Source organism: Tupaia chinensis, unplaced genomic scaffold (assembly GCF_000334495.1).
Source record: "Tupaia chinensis unplaced genomic scaffold, TupChi_1.0 Scaffold143574_1, whole genome shotgun sequence".
In the NCBI taxonomy this organism is placed as follows: Eukaryota; Metazoa; Chordata; class Mammalia; order Scandentia; family Tupaiidae; genus Tupaia; species Tupaia belangeri.
The window spans coordinates 837965-852713 of record NW_006203419.1 but is presented as its reverse complement, the minus strand read 5'-3'; the positions used below and the strand labels follow the sequence as shown (position 1 = coordinate 852713).

Genomic DNA, 14749 nt, shown 5'->3' with positions numbered 1-14749 from the left:
TGTGAAGCCCAGAAAATCCCCCAGTTGCTTTGTTGGAGGCACTGGAGACCCAGCTACAGGCTCAGTGTATCTTCGAGGATATGAATATCCAGTTGGCCACTTACTGAAAAGACCAGCCTTTCCACACTGCATGATAGTTTCCATTTTTCTGGGAAATTTCCGGCCAGGGATTTTTTGCTGAGCCATGACTCACGGTCGTTTGATTCACTCGTCACTGATCTGCTGGCTGAGAAAGGGCCTGATGTGATAGTTACCAGATTTTGGTGTAGTTTTCATATCGAGTGACAGCTCTGATCAGTGGCTGTGTTGAAAATGATCCTATGATCCTGGTGATTCTGTGGCATACCCGAGTCTGTTGATGCCTTGCTCATAAACCCTCAGACTCACTGTTTCAGTATTTGCTTACGCGTCCTGCAGCGAAAGCCTAACTGGCAGTCTTTTCTCTCTGCAGATAGGCAGGTCAAAAGTGCCAGAGGGCTAGCTTCCTGGGAGTAGCTCTCAGACAAGGGAGATGAGAGCTGGAGGATCAATACTCCAGATGCTGTTGTTCTTTGAGTAGGAAAATTCTGTGATATACAATGTCTCCCAGAATTCTCTAGCAGGGAATGTATCTCCGGTTTTGCTTCTAGGGAACCAAAAATTAAGACATGTGGGAAAGAACATTGTATTAGTCAGCTAAGGCTGCCACACATAACAAAATACCACAGACTGGAGAGTTTCAACCACAGAAATTTATTTTTTCATAGTCCATAGAGGCCAAAAGCCCTAGATTAAGGTGCCAGTTGGGTCCTGGAGACGGCTCTCTTCCTGACTTGCTTTCTTGCTATGTCCTCACGTGGTAGAGAGTTCTAGTATCTCTTTCTCTTCTCATAAGGGCACCAGTTTGGGGGCCAGTAGGTGGCATGGAGGTTAAGGCAGCTAGATCACTTGGCTGACTGTGTGATTTGAGTCCCAGACCTGGCAGCTTAAAAAATCACAATGGGTACATGTGCATGCATGCCCTAGATCCTGAGAGGAGAAGGGCTTGTGGCATGGCTATCCGCTCTGGGGGGTGATTTCTCACTTTTCCTCTCTGTCGCTCTTTGATGAGCACATGTGTCTGTCCTATAGCATAACTTAAAAAAAAAAAAAAGGTGGGGGTTACCAGTTTTATTGGATTAAAACTCCCCTTATGACCTCATTCAACCTTGATCACCTCATTAAAGGCCCTATCGTCAATACAGTTACATGGGAGGTTAGGACTTCAGCATGCGCACTCCGGGGAGACATAATCCGACCCACAGCAAACATCCTGCTTGACGAAACGTCTGCAGTGGATGAAGAAGGCTGTGCTGCTCAAAGGGTGGCTTGAGCAGTCTGGTGAGATCATTGAGGACAGATGTGTCTCACAGCAATGATGGCACCTGACCCACCCCAGGAACCAGTGTGTGACCACTGTCCAGTCACCTGTGTCCAGTGCATCTTCGAGTTCTGCAGTGGCTCAGTCTGGGAGGGGCCTGGCAGCAGGGACGGCTTGGAGCTGAATGGAGCATGGCTTGGGCAGGCAGGTGTTAGTGTTGTAACACGGGCCACGAGCAGGAGCGCAGGGGGAGGCCAGGTGAGTGCTGAGAATAGGGCAGGGTGACCCCTGTCATGGGTACCAGGTGAGAGGAATCCCAGGGGCTGTCCAAGAGCAGGGCTGGCTGAGAGCAGCTGAGAAAGAACTGAAAGCCTCTGAAGGACCGGACCAGCCCACCTGCTTTGTCAAGCGTGTTTGCCTGGAGCCTGCAGAGGGTGGGTGTGTGGGTTGGGAGAAACAGGGTTTCTAGAAGCTGAGGTGAGACGGGAAAGCCTGAGGCCTAGGGCTGGACACTGGGCTCACTGGATAGTGTGTCAAAAAGTGGCTTTCAGGGTCAGACAGCAGGTTTTTGGACAGGGGACACGTCACAGGGACCACTGGGAGGGACGGTGAGTGGGGAGATGACTGAGCCTAGGAATCTTGCCTTCGTACCACCCCTCCTCTCACTCTCTGAGACAGGTGAGCCAGAAGGGGCTGGGGCCTGGAGAAGAGGGATGGGGTGGGTGTAGCTCAGAGAGGCAGCTCCGGAACCCCGCAGTGAGAACGTACAGCCTCCGTTCAGGCGTGGATCTCACTTCTGAGCTTCTATATCCCTGGGATAGGGTACACAGGGTACACAGAACCAGAAGTCCTGGTTCCCAGTAATGACCCAAGGTGCCCCATATTGGATCTGGTCAGACAGCTGGGGGCTGAGTCCTCAGTGGCCAGAGCTCCCGGGGCAGAGCCCATCTGTAGGTCCCTCAGGCCTGCTAGCCTGTTCCTCACGCACCCCCACAGCACCCAAGGGCAGACAGAAGACAATGAATACTTGCTTAGTTGAACTCTAGGGCTGTTTTAAAAGCCCAAGGTACAAGAAGGCCACCTAGAGGCATGGTCTGGAGGGTTCCCACGAGAGCCACAGAATGGCTGAGTAAAGCAGCCACAAGGAACTAGGCAAGAGAGGCCAGGTGGCCACCTGCATCTGGTTTATTGTTTTCTCCAAATTTAGTAAAGTATGAGGCCACCTAGGGGTCACTTGGGCCCATTCCATGGGACCAGCCAGAGTCAGTGTGTGTGAATCCAGAATCCGCAGAGGGAAGACTCCAAATTCAGAAGGCCTGTGCCCCTCTTCTGCCTACTCCGTGCCCAAAGCCCCACAGGGAGACATGATGTGACAAGCATGAGTATGCAGGTCTCAAAGGAAGTGGGGGCAACCACGGGGGGCCAGCAGCCATTGGAGGCTCCATGGGAGCCTGGGAAGGGGTACCGAGGCTGCTGGGCCCCTCCACCTGGCGCTGGAGAGAAGCTGAGATGCTGGGCCAGTTGAGATGGGTCAGATGCAAACAGGACCTTTCCAGGTTACCTCTCCCTGAGCTGTCCTCTTTCCTACAGCCCCCATCCCATGCTCCCCTCACTCGACCTCCCTGGACTGCACAGGATCCACTTCTTTCAGAGGGACCGACTCAGCACCTTAGGCCTGGCATCCGAGCGAGTCCCTGGGATGCCCTCCTGCCACGCATCTAAGCACAGTGCTGGGGCTTTTAGCTGGCCCTTGGACACAGGGACGAAGGCCTCTCCGTGTTCAGCCCATGGCTTGAGGTCTGCTTGTAGGCCCGGCCCTGCATCTGTTTGTGCCCCCATCCAGGACGTGAGTGTGAATCCCAGCGGGACCTCCAGCTTGGGCTCAGCACAGGCCAAACCTGCAGACCTGGTGGGGTCAGAGGGGGAGAAAAGAAGGTCTTGGGGAAAGACTGCTGCAAGGGAACAGGCAGCCACTTCTCCCCACCGGGTCAGCTTGGACCACCTGGGTGGGCTATACCCCACCAACAGCTGTCTCGACAGGCCCTGGGGAGGGAGACTCGGACCCCAGCTCCTCACCCCTGCCAGGGACTTTTTGGAGAGACAGCCCAACTCAGGGCCAAGGAAGGAGGCAAGACCCAGCCAGAAACCTACCGTAATTAGGAGTAAGCCAGGCCCTGAAGCCCCCGGGCTGGAGAATGGAACTTGTCAGAATCCTCAAAAGGCTGGTCTGTGGTAACCAAGGAGAAAGGAGCCGTAAGTCATGTGCAGTCTGGAGCCCTCTCTGGCCTGGGAGCAGCACGCAAGGCGTGTGTGTTTTTCTTCCAATGCATGTGTGCACATGCTCATGCACACATGAAAGAGGATGAGGGAGCGAGGGGGGAAGAGAGAGTGAAAGAGAACCCTCGACAGGCTCGCAATCTGCTGCAATCCCCTTTTCCCTGCCCTCCAGCTCCTCAGGATATTGGGTTCCCATGTGAATGTGGGCTCTGGCATCCCTACTTCCCCTCCACCTCTGCCTCTTCACCCCTCTGAGGTCTCCGCTTTGCAGGATATTTTGACGACTCTGATTCAGTCTTCAAACCCTGCGTGGGCCGGGCCTTCTCTGATGATGGCCCACCCTCTGGACGTTTCACCAACTGGCCCCCTTGCTACCCTCGCCCCAGCATGACAGTCCGTGGCTTGAGTCACCAACACGGGCCTGCTGGTACTTTCTAGAGGAGTACGGTGGAAGGGACCCACTCCATCTAGTGCTGAGCAGTTTCTGAGCTGCCCTGGATGGCTCTGTCCACCTCAGGGCAGGCCACTCTTCTGGGTGAACTGATGGCTTCTCTGGACATGTGCCAACTTCAGTTCGCCACTCTCTCTTCAGAGTCTCCAAACTTTCTTGTATAGCGACTGTGAAGCCCAGAGAGAGCCCCCAGAGTACTGTCCTTGGTCCCCTCCTCTGCTTTGGCACAGGTCTGTCCACCCGTCCCTGGCTTGGATTCAGAGATGACCCTGGGCCTTGCTCCTGTGGCTGGTGCCAACCTGACTAACTCCCACATCAGGCAGAGGAAACCATGAGAGTGCCTCTTTCTCAGCCTCAAGGTCATTCCCTGGGAACTAATCTCTAGAAGTATTTTCCAGAGAGAATACTTTCTGTGCTCAAATACATTTGCACCTTGTATTCCCTAAAAGATTCACAATGTACTCCATAAAGGCTCTGAAGAAATGCTTCAATAACAAACCCATTATCTAATTTGAACACTGATTCTTTTATTTATTTGTTTGTTAATTAGCTATAAGGCATATATCCTTGCTGGAGAGAGACAGAGAGTGAGAAAGATGGCCACACCACAATCCTTCTCTAGTCTCCTCTTATGATTTTGGGCATGCACTCACACACATCCAGTGTGTTTTTCAAGCCACCGGGTCTACGATTTGAGCTGCACAGTTGGCAATGTGAGATCCAGCTGCCTTAACTTTTGCACCACCTGCTGGCCCCAAAATGAACGCCAATTGCTGTCCTGAGGAACATCCACTGGGTCATGCTCTATCCCAGCCTCTCTCAGCTCAGTGCCCAGCAAACTCCACTGCAGCCTTTGCCTTTTGGAGGGTGCCCTCTGGCCTGTTTATTCATTCATTCAGTAATTCATTCAATAATTCAGCCACTGTTTACTAAGCACCTACTGTGCACCAGGCATCGAGGTAGGTACTAAACTCTAGATCAAGTCCTGGGCCAGCCCCTAGAGATTGCCCCCTTGCCAAACACGGAAATACCTGGAAGTCTCTTGGGGAAGACACCCTTATCCAGCTCCACCCCTAATCATGTCTGGCAACAGGGACCTGCTCTGCCTCACATACTGCCACCCCCTCCTTCCCTGCAGCCAGTCTTTTCCTCCGAGTGCTAGTGAGATTCCAGTGACCATGCCATGTTAGTCTGACACATGAGTGTAAATGCGAGAACAACCATGTCACCGATGGAATGCAGAGGGGTGACCTGGTCACAACTCATCTGCAAAATGGGAGAGGGCTGGGCTAAGCCTTATCTAAGGTCACTCTCCTTCCGCCCAGCGAGTGACGATGGCTCTCACATTGGTGTGTGCTACCCTCTGGTGGACACAGGCAGGCACAGGATTAAGGCTGGCAGCTCTGATGGATTCCTCTACCTCCCAAGGGTTAACTCCATGGGGATAGGGCTGGGGTGGCTTCCAGGCCTTCTCCAGCTGTGACTTGAATCCCTTCCTTTTGGCTGTGTGGCCCGTTGAGAGTGCCCAGAATGATTGCCACCCCAGACTGGGAGGCCGCAGGTGGGCATCCCTGGACCCTCTGAGACTCCTGCTCTGCACCCTTCAGGAAGAGGAGGCACTGGTGAGATGTGGACAGCATGGCCCCTCAAGCCCAGCTGCTGCCCCTGGGCCCTGCCCTCCCTCATGCCAGCGAGGCAGGGTGGTCACTCACCTGGAAGCCCCTCTCCTTGCGCTCTGGGGCAAGCCTGAGGGGGAGAGCTGGGCGGACGCAGCACGGGGGCAAAGGCGCTCCTCTGTTTGACGGCGGAGATCATGTTGACAGGCGAGAAGGAGAAGACGCTGCTGGTGGGGGCAGCGGCCGGGAGGGACATGGAGGAGGCGGCTGCCAGCGGGGGGCTAGAGGGCATGACTCCGGGACGGGGCGGGGAGGGTCAGACGCAGCAGGGAAGGCAGTGGGAAACACAACAGGGAGACAGCACCAGAGTGAGCAGCTGGGCAGGGGGCCCTGCAGGGCTGCTGACCCTGGCACCAGGAGCAGACCTGGGGCTGTGAGGGCCTGCCAAGACCAGGACAGGGTGGGTCTGAAGGTGGGCTAGGAGACTCTGGGGTCCTGGGCTAGCCCTCACCTTCTTGGGGGTTCTGAAGCCCCTTTCTCAGGGCCAGACCAGATGAAGACGTTTGGACTCAAGACCAGGACAGGGTGGGTCTGAAGGTGGGCTGGGCCAGACCAGATGAAGACATAAACAAAACCAGAGTGCCCAACAAAATCAAACAGTAGGAGGTGCCTCCAAAGATGAGAAGTAAGAGATGGACGAGGGAGTCCGGCGGAGAATCACTGGGACACTGAGACACTAAGGAATCTTTATGGGCCCTGGGTTGCCAAGGCTGGCGTCACAGTATCAAGGGCCACTGAAGAGCTGGGGTCAGGCAATCAGGGATGAAGTTCAGGGGTACGTTTAGGTCCCTATTATAAGGCCTCTCTGCCCAAGATTACAGCTCGCACAGCAAGCACCCTAACTGCTCCACAAATACACTTTCCTTACATCACCTTCTGCACTCCGCTCCATCTGCTTCCACCCTCATTCCCCACACCCAGGGCGCTAATGCAGGTCCAGCTAGGGCCCTGGAGGACTCCTGTATTTCCCTCCTCCAGAGGGTCAATTTCAAAGCAAAGTGTAGGGATCTACCAGGAGACCTCGAAAAGTTCATGGACAAATGGACAAATTTATTTTGGTACAAAAACTTTGAAATATATATATTAACAGTTTTTTCATAATCCACATTTTCCACGAACTTTTTTAAAAAAATAAAGTTGGGGTTCTCAGGACCAGCAGTTGGTGTAATAGCTATGTCGCTGGACTCCCTCGTAGTCGACCACAGTCCGAGTCCCGGACCCGGTGGCTTAAACTCACGCAGGGCGCGTGTGCATGCATGCACAGGATCCTGAGGAGAATGGAGGAGAAGGGATTGCGGCGTGACCATCCCCCCTGGAGGGTGATTTCTCGCTTTCTATCTCTTTGTCTCTCTCTCTGTCTTTCTGGTGAGCGCACATGCCCTATGGCAAAAACCTCTAAAAAAATGAATAAATGAATTTGGGGTTCTCTGCTCAGTTCTCTTTTTAAAGAATTATTTTATTTATCTTTATTTATTTATTTATTTATCTATCTTAATTTGACCAGTGAGGGACAGAGAGAAAGAGAGAAAGTGAGAAAGCAAGCCGCCAGGTCCGAGACTTGAACTGTGGTCGGCCATGTGGGAGTACAACGCCTCTGACCACCACACCACCTGCTGGTCCCTCCATGAACTTTTTGAAGTCCCCCTCATACAGTCTCAAATCTCCCTGTCCTCCAAGTCCCTAGTCACCCAGGTGTGACTTGCTCTCCTGAGAAGAGCGAGGGAGCTCCCTGCACGCGAGCTTTACTTGCCCTTTCTTCCCGCAGCCTCCTTCCTTGGGGACTCCTGCACAAGGCACCTCTGGATTCTACTTTCCTATCCCTCACCTGAGCCTACTTCCCTCTCTCTCTCCTTTAAAGACCAATAAAACTGTGATCTGAGTGTTGTCCTCCCAGCGGGCGATGGGGTGAGGGCACGGACTTCCTCAGAGGAACCAAGAGCTAGAGAAGGTTGCCTTTGGCATCAGAGACTCTCCTTCCTTCAACTCGATACCATGATGCTCTCAGCAGAAGCCCCTCTTCCCAATGTCCTCAGCCTGGGAGATCCTTATGTCCTTAAAGACAAAGCTCTCTGCTAGCTGGTGAGACCGATGGCGCCCCCTGGAGGGCTTGAGACCAATGACAGAAAGTGTACCATGTCTCTCAAGGCCCAAGGCTCACAGCCACACAGTGTAGCTCAGGTAGCACAGAGAGTTGTAGTCCATTCCAGGGCCTAGTGGTTGAACAGAAGAGCAAAGGGACACACAGCAGATAGCCTCGGACCTTCTGGCTGAGACAATTTTTGTTCGTTTGTTTAGGTTTTTGCCATGGGACAGAGAGGGAAAGTGAGAAATCTCCCCCAGGGGAATGGCCATGCTGCAATTCTTTCTGTTTTGGGGATTTGGGGCGCATATGCACACGCTTCCAGCATGATTTTTAAGCAGCCGGGTCTGGGGCTTGAACTACGGTTAGCCATGTGGAAATCCAGTGCCTTAACCACCACGCCACCTGAGGCAATTTTGATGAGAACTGAAGAACTTAACGACGACACCCTCTGTAGTCATTCTACAAAGTACCCTGAACATGAGGGTGGATGAGGACCTGGGTAGACACTGGGCAAGATAGCTGATGGATGGGACTGACCCTTGGGTGAGTCCGGGGTGTCCCCAGCTCATGCTGGAAGCAGAACTTAAGAGATCTAGAATTCTTTTTGGTTTTAAGAGAGATTTTTGCTATAGGGCATGTGTGCTTGCCAAAGAGTCAGAGAGAGATGGAGGTGTAGCTCAGGTAGCACAGAGAGTTGTAGTCCATTCCAGGGCCTAGTGGTTGAACAGAAGAGCAAAGGGACACACAGCAGATAGCCTCGGACCTTCTGGCTGAGACAATTTTTGTTCGTTTGTTTAGGTTTTTGCCATGGGACAGAGAGGGAAAATGAGAAATCTCCCCCAGGGGAATGGCCATGCTGCAATTCTTTCTGTTTTGGGGATTTGGGGCGCATATGCACACGCTTCCAGCATGATTTTTAAGCAGCCGGGTCTGGGGCTTGAACTACGGTTAGCCATGTGGAAATCCAGTGCCTTAACCACCACGCCACCTGAGGCAATTTTGATGAGAACTGAAGAACTTAACGACGACACCCTCTGTAGTCATTCTACAAAGTACCCTGAACATGAGGGTGGATGAGGACCTGGGTAGACACTGGGCAAGATAGCTGATGGATGGGACTGACCCTTGGGTGAGTCCGGGGTGTCCCCAGCTCATGCTGGAAGCAGAACTTAAGAGATCTAGAATTCTTTTTGGTTTTAAGAGAGATTTTTGCTATAGGGCATGTGTGCTTGCCAAAGAGTCAGAGAGAGATGGAGAGACAGAAAGCGAGATGGCCATGCCTCAATCCCTTTTCCTCCATTCTCCTCTTAGCATTTTGGGCATACATGCACACATGCTCCATGTGCATTTTGAGCCACCAGATCCAGGACTCAAACTGTAGTCAACTACACGGGAATCCAGTGATGTAACCATTACTCCATCTGCTGGTCCCAAGAGCTCTAGAATTCTTGATCTTGCTGAATGGGGAGAGCCCAGGGGGCTGGCTCCCGCATACTGGGCAGCGTGCCCCTCCATTGCTGACTGCACTATGTATGTGTAGGGGAGGAGGGCGGTGTCCCAGCCCCCACCACAGCTGGCCTAGGGGAAAGCTTCACATTCCAGGGGCACCCAGAGAGAGGTTGTGAAGGTCCTGTCTCAGCACTGAAGGGAAGCAGCAACAGTGGAGCCTGGCCTGAGCATAGGGCCAGAGGAGGAGAAGCCTTGAGAGGGACACCAGAGGGCCATGGCCCATGTGGACTTCAGGCTTACGAGGCTCTGAGTTCCAGAAGTTAAACCCAGGCCAGAGGACCCGGCTAAAGTCCACAGGCACATAGAGCAGCACACAGAACACGGGCCCCTGGCACAGAAAGCTAGGCCCGTATCCGGGTAGTTCTGTTCTCAGCAATGGCAAACACAGGACAGGGAGCACTGAGGGAACCGCAGCAAAGCCACCACTGGCTTGTCAGGCAGCCTTCACCGTGTCTCCAGCTTAGGAGTGTCTCCCAGGACTTGAAGGACAACCTTTCTTCTGACAGATAGATGGGGGTTCCTTGCAGAAGAGCAGGGGTGGAGTTATCCCCGAAGTCCAATGCTTTATCCACAGTAGGTGCTTTATAAATGGCTATGCCGGGACCAACAAATGGCGTAATAGTTATGTCACTGGACTCCCACGTAGTCAACCGTAGTTTTGAGCCTTGGACCTGGCAGTTTAAAACTCTTACCAGGCACATGTGCAAGTATGCCCAAAACCCCAAGAGGAGAATGGAGGAGATGAGATTGTGGCATGGCCACCCCGGGGAGGGGGGGTGATTTCTCACTTTGTCTTTCCAGTGAACACACATGCCCCATAGTAAAAATCTCTCGCTAAAAACAAACAAATAAATAAGTGACTGTGCTAAGGAGCTATAAATTGGTGATCTGGAACTTGATGCTGGAAGAGACTTGGGGGCAGTATAAAGTGGCAAAGCATCCGAGCCCTGCTAGCCACCCACTTGGCTCTGGGCTGCCCGAGTCTAAGAAGCCAGATGGAAGTTGGTTAATGCCTACAGTTGGGGCTGGGACTGCAAAATCATTCACTCTTCCTGAATTTTGTCTGGGCTCAGTGGCACACTCAGGTCTGAGAAGAACTTTATACAAGAGAGCTATTAGTCTTGGAATTAGAAAGTAGCCCAGTGGTTAGGGTGCTGGATTCCCACATGACTGACCACAGTTTGAATCTGGGACCTGGTAGCTTGAAAATCACACTGGGCATGGAGAAGGGATTGCTGTGTGGCCATCCCCCTTGAGGGGTGATTTTTCACTTTCTCTGTCTCTTCGGTGAGTGCACGCACCCTATAGAAAAAAATCTCTCTCAAATAAAAAAAAAAGAGAGAGAGAAAGAGCTATTGGTTTCATTTTACTAAGAAACTAAAGTTCAAAGAAGTAATTTGTTGAATGTCTGGCAGCTCCTGATCTGACCACTTATCCTCTGAGGTCAGCTCTGACCACACAGAATTCGCTTGCTCTGTCCGTCCACATGGCAGGGAGCCACAGCCTCCCACCGCCCACGTGGCCTCTCCCACTCTGCGGGGCCTGGGGCCAGCTCTCGAAGCCCGCTTCTCTCGAGCCCTGAGTTTTCTCAGGCTTCCGGCAGGGGGCACCAGCCTCCTTCTGAAGTCCCAGCGCAGGACCGGGTTTCAGTTCCCCCAGTTAAAACCAGGAGGCTTCCAGGGCTGGGAGCGATGCATAAAGTGGGATCGGGACCGCTAAAGGTGCAAGAAACACTCTGGCCCCAGGACCCTGGGGTCTGCGGCTACAGGTGGGGTCGGGTTCCAACCAAAGGGAAAGATCACACGCTGGGATGGCTGAACTTGCTCCAAAAGCAAGGCCAGTGTCGACCCTCACAGAGCAGGTGCCAAAAGACCTCGTCCCGACCCCCCGCCGTCCCAGGATCGGCTGAGGGGCAGGGCTAAGCTCCACCCTGCTTCCCTGGGCCCGGGCTACTACCCCCGCGGGCGTGGGACACTCACTGGCGAAGGGCGAGGTGGCTGTAGAGCCATTGAGGAAGCTAGGGGACCCGGGCACGCCAAGGCCAGCCACCCCCGGCGCGCCATAGCCGCCGAGGCCAGCTCCGAGGCCGCTGCCGTAGCTGCTCTGCTGCGAGCCGGGGCTGGGCGCGAACCCGCGGGGAGACGCGCTGCTGCAGCTGCGTGCATATCCTGTGAGAGAAAGCCGTTAGGGAGCCGCACTGGCAGGGAGCAGCGTCGGGGTTCCCGGGACTGCCAGGGCTGGTGCGGGATGGCGGACACACCTGGCTCGGGCCCGGGCGTGGCGTCCCCGACGGCGATGGCCAGCGGGCTGCTGAAGGCGTTGATGCCCACGACCGCGGGGTGTGGGTGGCTCGGAGCCAGGGGTCCGAGCGGCGCGGGCGCTCGGGGGGCGCTGTACAGAGCCTCGGCCACGTCCGCCGCGCGCTTCAAGAGGAGCTCCTGCGAAGACAAGAGCGGGGCACGGCCGGGGCAGCCGCAGGCTCCGGGCGGGGGAGAGCCCTGGGCCGGGCGGCGCTAGGAGGCGGGCGGAAGCGCCATACCTGGTTACTGCTGGGCACTCCGTACAGCGCCTCCGCCAGGTCGGCCGCCCGCTTCAACAGCACTTCCTGGGGACAGGGGGGGAGGCAGCGGGACGGAGGGACAGCCCCTGGGGGCAGCAAGGGGGGCCCTTGGGAGCCCCTGCTCACCTCTTCGCCTACAGGACACTCTCATCCCGTCCCGTCCCGCCCCTCTGAGTACCTTGGGCAGCCTTTCGGGGTCTCCGGGGTGTCTAGGAATGACTTTCTGAAGCCTCTGGAATCCATAGTCGATGGTGGGCTCATTCAAGGCTGGGGAGAAGGGGCGGTGTTGGAAAATGCCGCTCTGGGCCGAGGACGCAGGGCGCAAAGAGGACTCGAGCAACCGGGAGCCTCTGCAGACCTCCTCCTCCTCCAAGCCCGGTCCGAGCCCTGGAAAACTCCGGGCAGGATCAGCCAGGTTCGGGGAACTCTCAGTTCCTTCGTTTGTTCATTCAGCTAACATTTACCGAGCCAGGCTCTGTGCTAGGCGCTTGGCATTAACACGTAAGCACCGTATGATCCCGTTTTTGATTAGGAAAAAGAAGTATGTATCTATGAGCTTCTATCTTCCTGGGGGCAGGACTGGAGGGAGAGTTTTCTGTTGGCATTTGGTAATATCAGGAGTTGATTTTTATTTATATTTTTAAAGAAGTATTTACTTTCATTTAATTCCATTTACTATTATAATTAGTATTATTATTTTAATTTGACCAGAGAGAGACAGAGAGAGAAAGGGAAAAGCGAGAAAGAAAATCACCAGGTCTGGGACGCGAACAGCAATCAACCATGTGGGAATCCAGCGCTCTTAACCACCCCACTACCTGCTGGCCCCAGGAGTTGATTTTTAAAAAGAAAAAAAGGAAAGCCCCAACCCTCCCCGTTTACCGCGGCTCAGGCGGATTTGGCAGCTTTTGACGGTTAGATTCGCAAGCACCTGAGTCAGGACCGGGCTGGCCCACGCTCAGGGCTCTGGGGAGCGTGCGGGGCCTTGGAACTCCGTTTCCCACCCGCTTTCTTTTGGCCGCGCTCCTGCTCCTCTTCCCTTTTCACCCCCTCCTTATTGGGTAGCCTGGCCCTGACCTAACTCCCGAGCTTCAAGGTCCTACCCCTCCAACTCCAAATTTAGAATAATTTCCTTTCGCTCTCCCCAAGGCATAGAACACTCAGGTCTGGGTCTTTGACGTGACATTCCTTTTCCGTCACCGTCCTTCCTCCCCCGTATCTACCTCCCAGTTTGTCCCTCCAGTTCGAGAGCAGCGGGATTCACATTCACTGCCCGCCCCTGCGACCTCATACTCCACCCGCCCTTCACTGTTCACAGTCGACTTTCCGGGTCAGAGCGGAGCCCCCCCCCCCCCCCGGGGTAGGCAGAGTCAATGCCGAGTGTCTGTTGCCCCGCGAAGGGCGCGGTGTAAATGTGTTGGGGGGTTGGCGGGGAATGGAGATGGGAAGGGTGGCTTGGGCAGGGGCGGGGCGGGAGGAAAGAGTAGATCCTTAGATCCGGCCTGGAGACTAACAGCCAGGATAGGGGATTCTACACTGCGCCTTGTGTTAACTGCCCCCCGCGGCGTGGTGCAAGGGGTGTGTGCGCGCGCTCGCGTGCTCACCTGCGTGTAAGTGCGTGTGCGTGCAAAGTGAGGCTGGCCGGAGGGACCCGAGAGGCCCAGGAAAACTTTGGGGAGCAACGAGTCCATTTGGGGCATCTCTGAAATAAACTCCTTTGGAAAGATTCTAGACTCTAGCGAGTGAGGGCGGAGGGATAGGAGGCCTGAATGTCCCGGAGGGCGAGGACACAGCTCCGGAGGGGCTGAGGAGCCAGAGGCCCCAGGGGGAAACGTAGAAGACCTGGGAAAGAAGGTCCCTCTCAAGGAGCATCAAGGGGTATAGGTGGATGCAGATGGGGAGGGACTCCTAGGGGGCGTAGCCACACCAGAGATTCTGATTAATGAGCGGGGTGGGGCTCCCTCGAGGAAATTAGGCCTCCCCTCCCCCGCCTGACTCCTTACCTGTGTAGACAAAGCGGCCAGGGGCTCCCTTGCAAAACTGCTTGGACTTGTAGGAGAGGGTCACCTCCACCACCCCAGGGATGTGCCGCGGGGGCGTCTGCACCCGGATGGCGTGGGGCGTGATGAGCTGCTAAGGGAGAGGGGAGGCCTGCAGGTCCCGTCCCGGCGAGGGGAGGGCCCAGCCCCGAGGCTTGGAGGAGACCGGCGGGGGTGGCCCACCTCGCTCCACACGAGCACGTTTCCGAACACGACCTGCAACCCGTCGAAGAAGTTGTCGCCGATGACAATGACGGTGGCGCCGCCCGTGGTCCAGCCCTCCCCAGGGCTGATGGCCTTGATGCAGGGGGTGGCAGCTGAGAGGCAGGAGAGGACCCAGGTCAGGGGACCGCACCAGGGTGGGGACTGGAGACTGGCTGGGCCCAGGCGCAGGGCTGGGCAGGGGATCCTGACCTTCAGATGGGTCCAGGCGGCGAGCCCTGCGACCATGCTTGGAGTTGTTGTGCACGAACATGTTGTCGGACACAGCCAGCACGTGCCCATCCACGCTCACCGTCGTGGACACCACCACCTGCAGGGAGAGCCAAGACCAGCCTGCCTGGGGCCCTGGGGACTGCGGGAAAGGTGTGGTGGTGGGGGACCAGCAGCTCAAGGCCAGTGGCTGGATGTTGGAATTCAGGGTCGCTGGTTATGGAAGAAGGGCTTCAGTTCTCCAGGGATTGAGCTGATCTGTGGGGGAGGGGGAGAAGCTGGAACAAGTGACACCCCCAGATGAACAGATCCCCCAGGAGTTGGACAAATCAACAGCCCAGAAAAGACTGGCTCTTTGGGCAGAGAGTGCCTACTACACAGGA

The 14749-nt window shown here is 55.1% G+C and overlaps 1 protein-coding gene across 2 annotated transcripts in view; it reads right to left on the bottom strand.

Moving 5' to 3' along the window:
- Positions 1-1084: 1084 nt before the first annotated feature.
- Positions 1085-14749, bottom strand: part of EBF4 (EBF transcription factor 4) — an 85701-nt gene continuing 72036 nt past the window's right edge. The window contains exons 8-17 of one of the 2 annotated variants that reach the window (XM_014582307.1): positions 14349-14466; positions 14118-14251; positions 13899-14025; positions 12074-12162; positions 11875-11940; positions 11596-11773; positions 11315-11503; positions 5780-5977; positions 3491-3566; positions 1085-3245 (exon numbers count right to left, since the gene is read on the bottom strand). In XM_014582307.1, coding sequence (XP_014437793.1) covers positions 3496-3566; positions 5780-5977; positions 11315-11503; positions 11596-11773; positions 11875-11940; positions 12074-12162; positions 13899-14025; positions 14118-14251; positions 14349-14466 — 1170 coding nt within the window. In that variant the 3' untranslated portion in view covers positions 1085-3245; positions 3491-3495. Of the gene's footprint in view, positions 3246-3490; positions 3567-5779; positions 5978-11314; positions 11504-11595; positions 11774-11874; positions 11941-12073; positions 12163-13898; positions 14029-14117; positions 14252-14348; positions 14467-14749 lie in introns of both variants that reach the window. The other variant, XM_014582309.1, reaches the window with a different exon arrangement.